Source organism: Saccopteryx bilineata, chromosome 8, assembly GCF_036850765.1.
Source record: "Saccopteryx bilineata isolate mSacBil1 chromosome 8, mSacBil1_pri_phased_curated, whole genome shotgun sequence".
Lineage (NCBI taxonomy): Eukaryota > Metazoa > Chordata > Mammalia > Chiroptera > Emballonuridae > Saccopteryx > Saccopteryx bilineata.
Genome location: NC_089497.1, coordinates 50,082,654 through 50,100,446, shown reverse-complemented (window position 1 = coordinate 50,100,446; position 17,793 = coordinate 50,082,654). Strand labels below are relative to the sequence as shown.

At 44.4% G+C, this 17,793-nt stretch overlaps 1 protein-coding gene across 1 annotated transcript in view; it reads left to right on the top strand.

Annotated features, from left to right (window-relative positions):
* HGD (homogentisate 1,2-dioxygenase) overlaps positions 1-17,793 on the top strand; it is a 46,066-nt gene extending 28,273 nt beyond the window's left edge. The window contains exons 8-14 of the mRNA XM_066241201.1: positions 172-251; positions 1,239-1,338; positions 3,539-3,663; positions 6,436-6,540; positions 8,929-9,055; positions 13,854-14,035; positions 17,439-17,793. Of these exons, the coding sequence (XP_066097298.1) occupies positions 172-251; positions 1,239-1,338; positions 3,539-3,663; positions 6,436-6,540; positions 8,929-9,055; positions 13,854-14,035; positions 17,439-17,588 (869 nt within the window). The 3' untranslated portion in view covers positions 17,589-17,793. The remainder of the gene's footprint in view (positions 1-171; positions 252-1,238; positions 1,339-3,538; positions 3,664-6,435; positions 6,541-8,928; positions 9,056-13,853; positions 14,036-17,438) is intronic.

Genomic DNA, 17,793 nt, shown 5'->3' with positions numbered 1-17,793 from the left:
ATAAAATAGGTAACCTAAGTTGTCATACATTTTTCCCTATGAGATTCAGTAAAGCTCTATTCATTGGGAATGAAAAAAAAATGCCATCCTTAAGCCTTCTACTCTTCAAGAAGCGGTTCCTGCAGTAAAAGAAATGCTCACTGCTGCACTGTTTTGTTTTGTTTTTGTCAGTTCCCCAGAAAGGAAAACTTCTCATTTACACTGAGTTTGGCAAGATGCTTGTGCAGCCCAATGAGATCTGTGTAATTCAGGTGAGTGATGTGTCTGTCCCCTTCTCCCTGACTCTCTCTAATTTGGGAGCAATCAGATGTTGCAGCTGCTGCTATTTCCAACTCTAAAATTTCTTTGTTATGTCTGGGCAATGGGGAAGGAGCTTGAGTTACAGAGAAAGCTCCCTGTGCAGAAGGGTAAACAGGCTTGCGTGCCTTCTTTGTTTTAAAAGAGCACACAATCATAAAGCAAAAACATTATCAGTTCACTTTCCTAAGTACCAATACACACTCTGGATACAGCTCAGGAGGAGGGTAGAGGGCAGTAAAGATGGATTTCTTAAAAACTTGGCTACATCAGGGCACTGTTATCTCTGAACCAAATGAAAGAATAGACCAGAGTTGGTTTGAGTCACAGATGGAATTCGGATTTAAATTTTTATATCTGACTTGTCTTTTTTTTTTTTTTTTTTTTTGTATTTTTCTGAAGCTGGAAACGGGGAGAGACAGTCAGACAGACTCCCGCATGCGCCCGACCGGGATCCACCTGGCACGCCCACCAGGGGCTACGCTCTGCCCACCAGGGGGCGATGTTCTGCCCACCAGGGGGTGATGCTCTGCCCCTCCAGGGCGTCGCTCTGACGCAACCAGAGCCACTCCAGCACCCAGGGCAGAGGCCAAGGAGCCATCCCCAGCACCCGGGCCATCCTTGCTCCAATGGAGCCCTGGCTGCAGGAGGGGAAGAGAGAGACAGAGAGGAAGGAGGGGGGCGTGGAGAAGCAAATGGGCGCTTCTCCTATGTGCCCTGGCCGGGAATCGAACCCGGGTCCCCTGCACGCCAGGCCGACGCTCTACCGCTGAGCCAACCGGCCAGGGATCTGCCTTGTCTTTGAATGGGTTATCTCTCAAACCTATCTCAACAGACTACAGCTTTACTTTGTGCATGTGGGGCTGGCAGTAGCTCTGGGGGTTCCTTATAACCACAGGTACAACGTGGGAGGGCACACCAGTGTCTGCTTTCTGTTCCAGAGAGGAATGCGGTTCAGTGTCGATGTCTTTGAGGAGACCAGGGGCTACATCCTGGAGGTCTACGGTGTCCACTTCGAGTTGCCTGACCTGGGACCAATTGGTAAGTTTTCACTATAAGCCTCTAAACCGGCTTGAGATATAGATCACAGATAATTGCATGAGAGTTAAATATCCATCTCCCCTCATTATCTCACTCAAACTTTAACTTTCCTTTGAACAACTTCTTCTCTAGGACCAAGTGTAAATGGAAACTTTAGAAACATTAGAACCCCCTGAGCAATGCCAGATTTTCCTGTCAGACCTCCTAGTTTAGGGGCTCCATGTAGTATGGCTGACCCAACTGATGAAATGAAATCTTTGTTTATTAGTTTATTCATCTATTAATCCATCACCTTGTCTCAGCTCCAATGTTGAGCTGAGGATAGTGACAGAAACATCATCAATCCTGACCTGTGGTGGCGCAGTGGATAAAGCATCAACCTAGAATGCTGAGGTCGCCGGTTTGAAACCCTGGGCTTGCCTGGTCAAGGCACCTTTGGGAGTTGATGCTTTCTGCTCCTCCCACCTTCTCTCTCTCTCTCTCTCTCTCTCTCTCTCTCTCTCTCTCTCTCAACCCTCCTAAAATAAATAATTATAATCTTTTTAAAAAGGAAAAAGAAACTTCAAGGGTAACATAAGGCTCTTCCCACACGTGCGTAACATGCACAATAGAAAATGACCCAATATAAGCCGTTATAAATTTCTCTCTAGAATAGTATATAGACTATTGGAGAGCAGAGTACTCCCCAATAGGGTATAGAAGTTTGGGATACCATGGGCCAGATCGCCAGAAACAGCTTCACAGAAGAGAAGAGCTTTAGCTAATTCCTGATGAAAAGTTGAGGAAAACTAAAGAAGACAGGGAACAGCTTAAGCAAAAGCATACAAGTAGGGATGAGCTTTGTGAACAGAAGGGATATCATTTTCTTAAGTTATTTTGTTGTACGAAGGCAATATAGTGGGAAGCCATAAAAATGGCAGGTGCTATATTCCAATGAAAAAGGGAAACAGACTGAGTGACACATAGTCTATGAGCTTCACAAACCTACTGAGCACCCTCCACAAAATCTCAACACTTAACAGCAAAAAAGGATACATCGCTCAGTGCCTTGAAGAAGCTAGAAGCCACAGCCTCCGCATGGCAGATTACAACTTTCAAAAGTGAACTAACATGCCCCCGCACCTGATTCTTCTGGCAAGCTGGTGGCAGGAGGCGCAGGGAGGAACTGAAGGTGATAGGAGGCGTTGTTCTCCAAACATCTCTTGGAGTGAAAAGAGTGGTCGGGAGAACTGGCCCTCATTTCATTTCTGGCATGTTTGCGGAAGGTGGTGGTTTTACCTCCCAATTCTTCCCTTCCTTGTCAACAGCTTTTTTTTTAAAGCAAAACAGGGACAGGCCAGCATGGGCCTCTGGTCACTCCCTTGGGAGGATCCAAATAGTCAGAGGAAGGTGGGAGGTGGCAGAAGGCAGCTGAGCCATGGAGGGCCCTCTGTCATCCTGCTCACCACCTGCTCTTCGCACTTTGCTCTGGCTTCCTGCTGCTCTGCAGTCAGCATAGCTCCCAGGGGCCATGGAGCGTGGACCCTCTGGAAAATGCATGTAATTTTCTAACCAGCTGGGGGCTTTTTTTTTTTTTTTTAACCCCAGGAGCCAAAAATGATAAAACACTCCCCAGGTCTCTCCTCTCAGAGTTAAATTATATTTTTGCACTTACACTTTTCATTTTTGGCCTTTTGATTTATTTTCTTTCTCTGGAGGAAACACTTGCAAAGCAAAAGTAAGTAGGCAAGTCCTGTATGCTTTCTCCTTGACAGATTTGTCAGGCTGGAGAGCAGTTTGACAGACTTGGATTGATTCTGAGTTCTGTCTGAGGAGCAGAGGCACACCTGGGGCACAAGTATGTGACCTTTCTCAAGGACTATAGGTCAAGGACTGTAGATGCATTCTAGAGTCAACAGGGTTTTCTTGGAAAGAAAAATGTCTAATATTTCAATCAGATCTTCCCTTTTCCTATTTTCTAATCTCTTCCTCCTCTCTCCTTCCCTCACCTGTAGTGATGAGATAATATATGTAAAGTGGTTTTATAAACCCTGTTCACTCTATAACTTTGGGAGATGATGTTGGCAATGATGATGATGATGACAGTGAAAGCAAATTGTAGGGTGGCTCTTGACATAGAACAAGGCCTTTTTTCTTTGTGCCACCATGAGCATCTTTCCAATGTGACTTTAAAAGTGTCTAAGAGACTATTTCATTCTAGGAGCCAATGGTTTGGCCAATCCTCGTGATTTTTTGATACCCGTTGCCTGGTATGAAGATCGCCAAGTGCCAGGTGGTTACACTGTGATTAATAAATACCAGGGAAAGCTGTTTGCTGCCAAACAGGTAAAGAGGGTTGGTAGGCAGGGGAGGGAGTGAAGTTATTGAGCACCTACCAATTGCCAAAGCCAGTGTTAAAATTCTTACACATACCCTTTCATCTTTACTACACCACTAAGACACCACAAATAAAATACTATTTGCCTTATTTGTAGGTGTGAAAATGAGCCAGGTAGTGACAAATAACTTGTCCAATGTCACAGTAAGTGGTAGAACCATATATGTTGGTCATGCTCTTTCTATTCACCAAGTAACGAAAACCCCAGGGATATAAACAGTGGGCAAAACATAATATACAGACAGCATAATATGTTCTGAAAAGGGGAATGAGTTAACAGGCAGATCATCCAAGATATATATATTCATCAATGGTCACCATATTTCAGATAGTAGCAATGACTGATACAGAACAAGTAGAACTCAGATAATTAGCTTGATTTGGTTTATTCCACCAGCCTAGTAAATTCAGGAGATAAGGAAAGGCATAGATAATAATAAAAACAATAATTGTAACATAATCTGTAATATATCTATACTAATGTTAGTATATATTTTATATCATCTATAGCAGTGGTAATCAACCTAGTCCTTACCGCCCACTAGTGGGTGTTCCAGCTTTCATGGTGGGTGGTAGCGGAGCAACCAAAGTACAAATAAAAAGATAGATTTAACTATAGTAAGTTGTTTTATAAAGATTTATTCTGCCAAACTTAGCAAAAATCTGACATAAAGTACTTGGTAAGTAATTATTATTATATGCTTTAACTTGCTGTAACTCTGCTTTATAAATTTTATAAAGTTACTTCCCTACTTTATATAAATCACCATTACTGTGGAACTGGTGGGTGGTTAGAAAATTTTACTACTAACAGAGATACAAAAGTGGGCAGTAGGTATAAAAGGTTGACCACCCCGATCTATAGTATAAAATTAGTATATATTCTATTATTCCTTTATAAACTGAATATATAATATTTTAGCATAAAGTAATCATATAACAAATATAATTCCAAACATCTCTTTTGTTTACCATTATTCATTGCTTCACTTTTGCCCATTTGACTTATTGCCTGTATTTTGCCAAGGCATGTTATTGGACAGCATCTAGAAGGTATGCTAACCAACAGAGGCCAACTAGTTTGGCACTTAAAATTAACCTTTGAGGGCTAACGGTTACCCTCCTTGATATATTGTCACCCTCATAGTCTTTGGGTCAAGATTTCACAAAATGTGGTTCAGAGACTATTTGCATCAGAACTTATTAGAGAGACTTCTTTAAAATACAGACTCTTAGATACAACTCCAGCCTGGCAAGAACAACATCTTCTAGGGGTGGGAGATGGGAATCTGTACTCAATTTAAGCATGTTCTCCATATTATTGTTGACATACAGTTGATAGAAAACCATTATTCTAGAGGCAGCCAGCAGTCCCAGTAATTCCACTTTCTGAGTGGACCCTGTGCTGGTTATCCTCTGTGTGAGCTCATACTGACCCTTTCTCCCTTCTCTGCCATGATCTATGTCATTGGAGCTTGACCCACATGGACTGTATCACCCAGCTTCCCGGCCAGATGACTTTTGGTTGGGTTCAACTAGTGGGAGGGAGGTCTCACAGGAAACGGAAGGGCAGGAGAAAAGACAAGTTGGAGCTTTTCTTCTTCTGTTTCCTCCATTCCTGGGTCTGCATCCCTCCACAATCTCAGCTTGTGTTGGGCAGCCCAGTGCGTGCAGGAGCTGGTTCATACTGGCTTGGCTTCTTTCCCAGCTTTGGGCTTAGTGCCAGCACATCGGTAGCTCAAAAATCATCATGGTGAGAGTATTTATGCCCCAGAAATCAGAAATGCTATTAATCAGAGTTGTTGTTGTTGTTGTTGCTTTGTTTCCAGATTGCTGGTTGTAAAATATTAACCAGCACCTTACCGGCAGCCCCTTCTTCGTGTCTTCAGCTCTTGCTGGATTTCTGTAACGTTTTCTTCCCATATCCCACAGGCCTAGGAATGGCAATGTCCTCTCACTATTCCTAGGCTCAGATACCACACCACCCACCTCTAGTCAGTACACTTAACACCAGTCCACCTGTCAGTAGTCCCTCCAGGAAAGTCTAAAACCTTCTGAGTTGGATACTGTTTCCAGCATAGACCCATATCTGCTGTGGGGCAACCTTCCTACAACAGAACGCTGATCTACAACAGAACACTTATCTCCCACCCAGGGCCACTCAAGAAGCATCACCTTAGGATTGCTCTGAAATCCCGAGTCCTTGGGGCTGGAATTCTTAGAGACCTTCTTACCCTCCTGCGCTCTCCACCGGGCACTGTGTCTGCTGGAAGCTCCTCTAGGCAGCAATCACCTGGAGAACAGTCACAGCCAACACCTGCCCTTCGCACAAGGAAACGCAGCAGGCGGCCCAGATGGTCTGAGAATTGCCGGCATCCACAGATGCTCACAGTTGTGTTAAAAATCGTTGAAAAAAAAAATCGTTGAAAAGCACTGCTTGGAGAATGTGCTGTGCTTCTGCTGCTGCACATGTGATCAGGGGCAGCTGCAGCTCATGAACTAAAAAAATAGGGTTCGTGGCTAAACAAGGGATAGTTCAAGGATGTAGGAAGCACCCACAGAATGATTCAGGGTTATACTTCTCCCAAAGAATGCTATGATTAAATTATGAGATCAAAAACAATCCAAAAAGAGCATGATGCGAAGTACAGCCTGGGATCACAGGTACAAAAGCACTAGGTGCTTAGATCACCCTTTTCTGCTTTTTCTTTTGCAACCAGGATGTCTCCCCATTCAATGTCGTGGCCTGGCACGGGAACTACACTCCCTACAAGTACAACTTGGAGAACTTCATGGTCATCAATGCAGTGGCTTTTGACCATGCAGTAAGTCTGGGCCCCGGAGGGCCTCTGGAGAGGGGGGCTTTTTGGTTAACAATAGACCCCTAAGATTGGCAGGTTTAACATTTTCAGTGTCACCCTTGGAAGCCATAAATGTAGTCATCTGTCATTGTGCTGACAAGAATTTGAATGATCTGCAGCAAGGCTTTGGTAGAAGACTAAATAACATAGCTAGTGAGGAAGCCAGGCCAGACACTGACATTCACCCATGAACACAGCTCCATTCTCTACGTAAAAGTAGTCACAGCAGATGGCTAAAAACTTATTTACCTCGTGAAAAGGGCTCTTGCCACCTACTTCAGTGCCTCTACTTCTGGCTGTTTCTAGCAGCAATGGAGCAGACAGCTCTCTTATAAAGTTACTCACAGTGCTCAGTGCTTGAGTTTAAACCAAAGAAATTCTAGAGTATGAACTTGATCATATTTTTCACTCAATTAAGGATCCACAAATAGGTCCCTGGTCTACAGTGCAGGCCCCAGAGGCCCCACATTCTTGATAAAGTGCTAGCTCTGGGGTCCTGGGGGACAGTTCATTTTGTAGCCAAGTTCATAATAGATTAACTTAACCCACAAGCTAGAGGGATAATTAGAGCAGAAAGCAGAGAACCAAGGACAGAAAGATTATTCTTAGCCAGTTCAGCCTATCCCTTGGGGACAAAACCACCTTTCTGAAGAGCAGCGACTCCGAAAAATACCAAAGAAAAGAAAATGAAACATCATGCCCAGAACAGCATGAAAAAGGATCCTGAGACACTGACAGAGCTTTATTTGGCCTCACTACATTTTCTTTAGCAGTTTCAGATCATTTTCCATGATAGATGAGTGTTAACTCGCACAGCAATAAGGGTTGGTTTTTATACTTGAATTTACCTGGGTTCCATCTCCTCTGTAGTTCTGCTGCTGCTGCTGCTGCTGCAGTTACTCTTCCAAAATTCAGATCTGATCATTCTACCACAGCGTTAGCAAATCTTTGCTGGACGGCTCCCTGTGGTTTATTAACTGGCTCAGGGTTAATTAACTCTGAGCTCTGAAGTGTGGTATTGGATGCTCTTCACCTTCTAGTCACGGACTTGTTCTCCAGTACCACCTCTTATCCCTCTCCCTTCTGCCAGTGCACCCTGGGCGTTAGCTTTCTTGCCTCTTAATAAAACCTGTGTGCATTTTGATGTCTTTCCTGTTTTCTGTGCTTAAAGTACCTTTTCCTTTCTTCCCTTCCTTCCTTCCTTCCTTCCTTCCTTCCTTCCTTCCTTCCTTCCTTCCTTCTTCCCTTCCTTCCTTCCTTCCTTCTTTCCTTCCTTCCTTCCTTCCTTCCTTCCTTCCTTCCTTCCTTCCTTCCTTCCTTCCTTCTTTCCTTCCTTCCTTCCTTCCTTCCTTCCTTCCTTCCTTCCTTCCTTCCTTCCTTCCTTCCTTCCTTCCTTCCCTCCTCCTCTCTCTCTTTCTCTTTCTCCGTTTAGTCTTCAGTACCTATCTCAAATGTCACCTCCTCTATGAAGCCTTCCCTGATCCTCTCAGGTAAAGACAGGCACTCCTTTCTTTGTACTCTCTTGAATTTCTATTGATAAAGCTAGATTGCCCTTGGCACCTTGCTGTGAGTAGTTGTTCATGCACCTATTTTATTACTCCTGTAGTCCACCTACCGCACCCCTCCACCAGTAATGCTAAAGGGGTAGGGAATAGTTCTCAATCATCTTTGAATTCAGACCACAGCATGGCATTTAAAGGCAAACTGATCATTGATTCCAAATAAATTGAACCTCAGTCTTTCCACTAATGGACTGTAAAGTTCATTTAAAATCATAACAGTTCCCCTACCTGCTCCCCTTTAAACTACCACCACCCAACTAGTGATGTATGTGGTGTGTTTTAAATTTCAGAATCAAACAAGGGTCAGAAAGCAAGAAGAATACCATATGGGATCTGTGGTCCCCCCCAAAGAGAAGCAGATCCCACATTTGTGCCAAAGCTTGGATATTGTATTTCTATCGCCACCTTACTCTGAGCGTCCCCTCTGCCAAGAGCTCCCTGCAGCACAGCTCGGCTCTGGTCAGCTGGTGGAGGTGGGAGGCAGGCAGGCTCAGCGGGTTCTCGGGCCCACAGGGTAATACTGACAAGAAATAGACTCAGCAGGGTGGAAAAGCCGCTCAGAATCCTCTTAACTGGTGTGAACTCGTTCTGGGTCACACACAGCAAGGGGGGAAGTGAGATGAGTGATTACTGAGCCTCAGTGACAGGCCCAGACTTCTGAGCCTGACCCATGTGGTTCGATGAGTATTAGAGTGTCACTCAACAACCCCTTCCTGGGTGGGGAGCATGTGGGTCACCGTCCAGTCGCCTCCCTTCCCTTGTGTGTCAGCCTCTCCCTGTGCTTTCACAGGACCCGTCCATTTTCACAGTATTGACTGCCAAGTCCCTCCGCCCTGGAGTGGCCATCGCTGACTTTGTCATCTTCCCACCTCGATGGGGGGTTGCTGATAAGACCTTCAGACCTCCCTATTACCACAGTAAGTCTTCCCTTTGCCAGGCCACATTTGGGAACCAAAGAGACAGCAAAGCAGTGAGCGTTGCTCATAGGGAATACTGCCGGGGGCGTTTCCAGACGCCCTGCCTCCCGAGGTCCAGGGGCTGCTCCCCAGACTGACTGTTAGCTGCTTAAATAGCACAACTTCCCCATGGGATGGCAGTGGTGTGTCGACTCTGAGAGGGAAACATTAGTAATGCCTATGCCCAGTTCCTCTGGCTCTGAAGAGAGGGAAACAGGCTGATAAAGTGTGAAGCAAGACATTGCTTTCTGTTTCAGGTGCTCCTTTTGTTTCATTTGTTGTTTGGGAAAACCAAACTACCTAGGTCTGGTTAAGAACCAGTCAAATGTGCCTTCTCCAGTTATCCCGGCAGGGTAGAGCGGACTGCAGCTCGCAGTAGGGGGTGGACCGTATTCTGGAAGCAGGTTCTGCAAAGCATTCATTGCCTAAAACAGAACTTATGAATTTGTCATTTTTGTTTTACTAATATTATTTTTATTACTAACAGCTAACAATTATTGCCTGTTTTCTATGGCTCTGTTATAAGTTTTTTAAAAGTATTAACTCTTTCAGTCCTCATAACAGTTGTCAGAGATGGGTAGTATCATTATCCCCTTTATTTTTTCAGAGGATGGGACTGAGACAAGAAGGATTAGGTACTTGCTCAAGGCCTCACATCTAGTTAAGTGGTAGAGTCAGGCTGTCTAATACCAGAGCAGACACTCATGACCACTAACTGATGTGCCTAGCACAGTGCTCGTGCATGATAAGCATCTAATAAATATTCAATTAGTTACCTAATAGTGAATGCATCACCAAGAATGAGGTTGTATTTAACAAGGTTGGCATTTTTAATTGTGACGTAGCTTAGCTGTAAACCCAACCCAAAGGTTGATGTATAATTTCACTTCCTGGAGAGTGTATTTTTGTTCATAGAGTTCTGGAAAATCTCTGAGCAGCAACATTCTAAAAAACAAACCCCTCACCTTAGTTAACCACAGTACCAGCTTCCAAGATGCCAGGGCACCACATGATAGAAAGGTGCTCTGAATGAGCAACTGAGGCATTTGCAGAGGTCTTTAGGATGGAAGAAGGCCACTTCATGGTCACATTCCAGCACCTTTCCAGATGACATCATTACGATTGGGAAGAGGATACAATTAATTACTACTACAAAGACACGAGGTGCTTTGTGAATAACATTGTAACAAACTGTCCTTTTTGAAGAATGTTAAGCACACCACAGGTCTTAACTGGTCTCCTGAAAATTAGTTCTCTAGAGCAGTGCTCCCCAACCTTTTTTGGGTCACGGACCGGTTTAATGTCAGAAAATATTTCCACGGACCAGCCTTTAGGGTGGGACGGATAAATGTATCACATGATCAAGACAAGGGTCAAGAGTGAGTCTTAGACGATGTAACAGGGAATCTGGTCATTTTTTAAAAATAAAACATTGTTCAGACTTAAATATAAATAAAACGGAAATAATGTAAGTTATTTATTCTTTCTCTGCGGACTGGTACCAAATGGCCCACGGACCGGTACCGGTCCGCGGCCTGAGGGTTGGGGACCACTGCTCTAGAGGACCTATTGTCAAGGAGAGAGAACTGCTCTGGCTTAGCGCCTTTACCACACATCTAGTCCTTGATCATTCTCTAATTTGCATAGTTCTTGTATTGGGGTTGCTGTGTGTGCCTCAGGTAATTGTTCTCAAAGTTAGCACATTGTCCAAGTCATCTGGAGGGCTTATTAAAGCACAGATTCCTGGGCCCACCCTCAGATTTCTGCTTTAGTAAGTCCAGTGTAGGGCCCAACAATTTGCCTTTATAATAAGTTCCCACATGAAGCCAAAGCTACTATTCCAGGGACCAATGTTTAAGAACATTGGGGGACATGAAAACTACTTAGAATTCTTTTTTTTCCCAATTTTTGTTCCCAGGGCCCACACTCAGAGAGTTTAATTAATTGGTTTTGAATGGAACCTCAATCTGTATTTTGCTTAAGCAAGTCAAGAGAGTCCGATGAAGGTGGTATAGAGACCCAGTGTTGAGAAATGGTAGCCTGGGGGTGTCTCCTTCCCAGGGAGGGAAGGACAGAGCTGTCTGAGTTGGACATGTCTGCTACTATGCCAAGCTCTCAACCCACTCCTTGATTTTGGTTTGTAGTTCAGACTGCCTGAAACAAATGGCCTTGTGAAATGTTTCTCATAATTTTTTTAAAAGACTTGCAAGTCAGCCCTGGCCGGCTGGCTCAGCGGTAGAGCGTTGGCCTGGCGTGCGGAGGACCTGGGTTCGATTCCCGGCCATTTGCTTTTCCACCCCCGCCCCCTCCTTCCTCTCTGTCTCTCTCTTCCCCTCCCGCAGCCAAGGCTCCATTGGAGCAAAGATGGCCCAGGTGCTGGGGATGGCTCCTTGGCCTCTGCCCCAGGCGCTAGAGTGGCTCTGGTCAAGGCAGAGCAACGCCCCGGAGGGGCAGAGCATCGCCCCCTGGTGGGCAGTGCCTTGCCCCTGGTGGCCGTACTGGGTGGATCCCGGTCGGGCGCATGCGAGAGTCTGTCTGACTGTCTCTCCCCGTTTCCAGCTTCAGAAAAAAAAAAAAAGACTTGCAAGTCAATCGGGCCTAGGATAGATAGATCTCAAGAAAGATATAGGTGCCTCAAGTTGGTTGGAAAAACAACAGACTCTAAATCTGAAATTACTTTTTAAAATTTTTTGTTTGTTTGTTTATTGATTTCAGTGAGAGAGGAAGGGAGAGAGAGGTAGAGACGGGAACATCAAGCTGTTCCTGTATGTGCCCTGACTGGGGATTGAACCAGCAATCCGTATGTTTTGGAATGATGCTCTAACCAACCAAGCTAATCAGCCAGGGCTAGAAATTATTTTTTTACTAGAGATATTTAAAATATTATCTGAGCAATAATCAAAATCTTTGTTACTTTGATGTGACTTTATGGGGAAGTGGAGAATTATTTGTGTAGAAACATTGCCTCCAGTCATTTTAATGCACTTTGGTCAACTGGTTTCAACATTAATCAGAAAGGCAAGGTCTACCTCCTACTATCCTTTGAAATGTAGAAAGTCATATAGAAATGTCATAACTACACTCATTGCTACGTAAACTCATATTCAGATCAAAGCTGAATTCTGTCTTGCTCTCTTCTTAAAATTAGGCCATGAGTGTGACCCTGAGGACACATACTGGAGTGAGGAGTGTGACAGCATATTTAAATCATGAGTAGAACTGCTTTTAAAATTGAGACATTTTATGCCTATAGTCACTTCTTTTTCTCTATTTCTGCTTCATGGAGAAACAATTGGAGCTATGACCTGGGTCTTACCTTTTCTTTAGGGGCCTGCAGCAGGGTGGGTATGGCTGCTTAGTCAGTTACAGAAAGATGTTGGCACTTAGATATAATTCACATGCAAGGAAGAGGGTGGGGCATTTATAATGTCAAATGTTTGGCTTTGCAAGGGTTGCCACTGCCATATCTCTCTACTCTCTTCATGGTTTGTACTCTTAGCACTTTCTTGGAACAGACTATAAGTGATTTTAGACAGGCTATTTCTTACTCATCTCCATCAGTACATAGCACAGTGTTCAATTATATATACTGATGAATAGGGGAGGGGGATGGACAGATGCATGGATGGATGGGTAGGTGGGTGAATGAATGAAAAGGCACTTCAATTTACTCAGATGTTATAATTCTTTAACTCTTGCTCTAAATCTGTTGCTGTTCTAATAAAAACTTTATTTCAATAGAAACATACTTCTAAGAGTGGGAACCTGGTAAATTCTGTCAAATTTTGTGTCACAACTAGGACCAATGTACTTTATGTGAAAGCAAATTTCCATTTCATATGCAAGAACTTTTTAACACCCTGAGCTTTGTTTAGTAGAGAGCTTAGGTAGTTTGCAGCTCAGGCAGCTTTTCTGAGTAGAGAGCTTCCATTCAAAGAAGGCATATGGGCAGAGCACAAAAGATAATTTGTCGGGAATGATATAGAAAATTCTTCTGTATTGAGTTGAAGTAAGGATCCCTTCCAATTTTAAAATTTTAGAATTCTATGAAGCTAATGTCAAGGGATATAGAAATAAAAGAATGAATCTAACAGCCATTTTTAAGATTGGAAGAATAAGATGATACCAGATTCAGATACAGAAGATAAGATTTGTTAGAATATGGCATCTATGGACTGGCTTTTGCAGATACTGAGATCCTTTTACACAGATAACTATTTAATAATGGACTTTAAGTCCACCGTCTTTCCATTACATCACTCTTACACACACACACACACACACACACACACACACCACTTCAGTTTTCTAGCATGGGAACCAGAAATATGGTGATACATGTATACTCGTGGGGCTGTTTGGAAAGGGGTTCAGATCACAAAAGAAGATAATTTTGATATGAGGCTTACAAGGCTAAATGATGGAGTACATCCACTCTTTATTAAAATTTACATTTCAATTATTATTAAAATTCTTGCCTGGACCCTGATTTTCTATGATCTGTCCACATTTTTTTCAGGCTGTGGAATACAGGACCTCTGCTAATCCACATGATGAGGAAGTAGAGCTTTGCCTACCAAGAATTTCACACTGATGAATGTTTTGGGGTTGTTCTGTCAATCTGTATTCTTTATTCATCTTATGAAATGTATCAGATTCTCCTATCTTCTTGGTATTCTGCAGAAATAATGTTTGAGGGGTCTTGATGTTTACCGGTCTGCCTTGGGTAATAAAAATAATACTGCCTCAACCTTCCCAGGGAACTGCATGAGTGAATTCATGGGACTCATCAAAGGTCACTATGAGGCAAAGCAAGGTGGATTCCTGCCAGGAGGGGGCAGCCTGCACAGCGCAATGACGCCCCATGGGCCTGATGCTGACTGCTTTGAGAAGGCCAGCAAAGCCAAACTGGTACCTGAGAGGGTTGCTGATGGCACCATGGTAAGCAAGTTAAGTGGCGGGCACTGGTGGCCTCTGGGCTCCCCACTCTTGTTGAGAGGAGTATCTATTTTTTATTTTTACCAAGTCACAGAGAAGGAGTCCAGAGAGGAGGGTGTGTGCCTATTCCCATGTGCAGGCAGATGCCTCTGTAGATACTAAACTCCTACTGTAGTGAGGGTAGAAAGGGACTTGGAATCAGGCCTGGGTTCAAATCCTAGCTCTTAGTTCCTGCGTGACCTTGAATAAGTCACTTAACTTCTGTGCTTCATTTTCCTCATCTGTAGAATGGGTATCCAACCCAGCAAGTGGCTGTAATTTAACCTTACAGACTGTCCAGAACTGGTCAAATGTGAGGGAGTATTATTAGTACTATGGGAAGGGTCCTCCCTTACCTGCATGCAGCCCTGTGTGTATATGCTTTGTCTCAGAGTCATCTCCTGCTTTTTGAAGTCATCCCCTAGGGCCGCAGTAGCAGAAGGTGCAGGATGTCATCTTCTGTTGGTTTCTCAGGCCAATGAGGGTCAGGAAGAATGCATCGCTGTAGTCAGGACTGGGACTCTCTGCTGTTTTCTCATTTTCTTTTGCTCTCCTTCGGCATGGGATGAAACTGATGGGATTTAAAACCTGTTTTGTATTCCTCCTGTGTCAGGCCGTAAACATTGAAGCTGAACACAACTGCAGACAGCTGTAGTACTTGATTTTATTTTTGCACTCATGGGGGTAGAGTTTATGGACCACAAGAAGTAATTTTATGCTACATCATATGCAAATTTGCGTTACACTTTTAAACAAATGCCTTCAATGCCATCTGACTTTAAAATGAATAGCGCAGGTCCGCATAACTCCATGCCCAGTTTACAAACTACCTAAGCAGGGAGCATTATCTGTCCCTCTGTCCAGTGCAGTTTGCTTTCAGTCTCAATCCTGGGCCTAGAGTTGACGGAGCTGGTCTGCAGGGGGAGGCTGAGAAGAGTCCAATCTGCTTGACTTCAGCTCCTTGGACCCTTCAAGGGCCTCTGCGGAGTCTTTGTAGACCCCTGCTTCTCTGTGAAACGTAGTTTGAGAATCTCAGTTAAGCTATTGCCTCTGAAGGCTCCTGGAGAGGCACAGGCTACTCCAGAGTTGCTGCTCAATAACGTTTGGGATAGTTGGTGTTACCGGAGTGGTGTTCTGCAACACTGAGGCACAGGACAGGGCTGTTTTTATGAGAGCAAGACTGTGAGTGAGGTCTAGGGGTTGGAGCCCTAATAACAAAGAACTCTCTTATATGAAGAGCTTGGGGGCTGGGAGGCCTTGGGTAGCAAGGAATCCCAGACTACCCAGGAGAGAGGGCCCAACATTTTATGTAGTCCTAACTTTGGGCTTCCTCACCATTTCCCATTATATAATTTGGATGCAGGCATGTCTATAAGCCTCATTCTTATTCCAGTTTGGTATAAATTAACTTTATACAAAACTGTCTTCATAGCTCAGCTGGGGTGGGGTTTTGTTACTCCAGCCAGACAGCAAGGCTCCTAAGAAGCAATCAGCAAGAGTCAACAATAAGAATGGCCATGATAACAAGTCTTCTATCTGAATGGTGCTTTACAACATGGAAGGCACCTCTACATGATTACAGCTGGTCTACACAGCGAGCCTGTCATGACGAGTCAGGCAGGGACAATGGTCTCCATCGTTTTGGGCAAAAAGAAGTTCATGTATATTAGATACCAGGCATTAATGTGGGTTCTCTGGATTGTGGCACAAAGAATTTTAATTTCCTTTCACCCATCTGTATTTTTAAATTTTCTAACAATATAAACACATAAGAATTCTAGGATTTTATTTTGGGTTTTTGTTTTTGTTTTTGTTCTTTGCTTTTCAAAGCCACATTGAGTAGGAAAATTAGCAATCAGTGAAGCTGGAATGTCTACAATGCACAGAGCACTTACATAATCTTACTATTCCAGACAAAAACCTCCTGAACACAGCAGGACATCCATTCACTCCCTTCTGGGATGTCATTTCTTCTCTTTTCTTTTTTTTCTTTTATTTAAAATATTTTTCTTAACTGAGGAGCAGGGAAGCAGAAAGACAGGCTCCTGCATGTGCCTGACTGGGATCCACCTGGCAAGTCCCCTAAGGAGCGATGCTCTGTCCATCTGGGGCCGTTGCTCCGTTGCTTGGCAACCAAACTATTTTAGCACCTGAGGTGAGGCCATTCTCAATGCCCAGGGCCCACTTGCTCCAATTGAGCCATGGCTGCAGGAGGGGAAGAGAGAGAAAGAGAAAGAGAGAGAGAAGCCAGAGGGGAAAGGGTCAGCCAGAAGCAGATGGTCACTTCTCCTATGTGCCCTGACTGGGAATTGAACCTGGGACATACACATGCTGGGATGATGCTCTATCACTGAGCAAACCAGCCAGGGTCTGGATGGGTTTTCTCAATGTGCAACAGCCATTTCTGTTTCCTGCTTCCTTTCTTTTCCTCCTTTCACTTTTCCCAGCTCATATCTTGATCAGAGTCATGAAAAGAAAGGCTCAAATCCCAGCTCTGCCACTTCTTGCTACCATCACTCTAGACAAGTCATTTCCAGCTGTAAGCCTTAGTTTCCACCTCTTCAAAATGGAGAGTGTGGCATCCCTCACAAAGACATAGCCACAGTAAGTGAGAACCCCCAAGAAGATGAATATTTCTAGGACTCCTCTATCTCTGCCCTTGGATCTAATGAATTTAGCTCTATAATCTTATAAAGACAATGTGAGTCTTTTGTGCCCCATTTCATTTTATAGAATGAACCTTGAGTCTCTGAGATGTTCGGGGTCTTGCATATGGTCTCACTCACTTATAAGTGGCAGAGTCAGAGCCAGAACCCAGGGCCTGGGCCTGCTCTCCTCACCATGCTAGCACACATGATTTCTTATTCAAAGATTCTCGGCCCTGGCCGGTTGGCTCAGCGGTAGAGCGTCGGCCTGGCGTGCGGGGGACCCGGGTTTGATTCTCGGCCAGGGCACATAGGAGAAGCGCCCATTTGCTTCTCCACCCCCCTCCCCTCCTTCCTCTCTGTCTCTCTCTTTCCCTCCCACAGCCAAGGTTCCATTGGAGCAAAGATGGCCTGGGCGCTGGGGATGGCTCCTTGGCCTCTGCCCCAGGCGCTGGAGTAGCTCTGGTCGCGGCAGAGCGACGCTCCGGAGGGGCAGAGCATCGCCCCCTGGTGGGCAGAGCGTCGCCCCTGGTGGGCGTGCCGGGTGGATCCCGGGCGGGCGCATGCTGGAGTCTGTCTGACTGTCTCTCCCCGTTTCCAGCTTCAGAAAAATACAAAAAAAAAAAAAAAAAAAAAAGATTCTGCCTACTCCCACCTTGTCTATTGACATCTAATCTGATGTGTTTGTTTTCCCCTCACTTCTTCCTCATCATTTCCTACAGGCATTTATGTTTGAGTCTTCTCTAAGTATGGCCGTCACCAAGTGGGGGCTCAAGACCTCCAGTTGCTTGGATGAGAACTACTACAAGTGCTGGGAGCCTCTCAAGAGCCACTTTACACCCAATTCCAGGAACCCAGCTGGACCTAACTGAGACTGGAGCATTGCTACCATAGTTGAGAATGGGTTTGTTTCCTTTAGAATCTTGTGAGTTCTGGCAGTATTGAGGGGAGGGGCAGGTTAAAATGAGAACTCACTTTTTTATAGTCAGGTGACTGAGGCATTTGTAGAAATTTATTTGGAAATTTCTGTGGCTGTTGGCTTAATTACTCAATAAATACTTGCTATGTTGTGTGGAA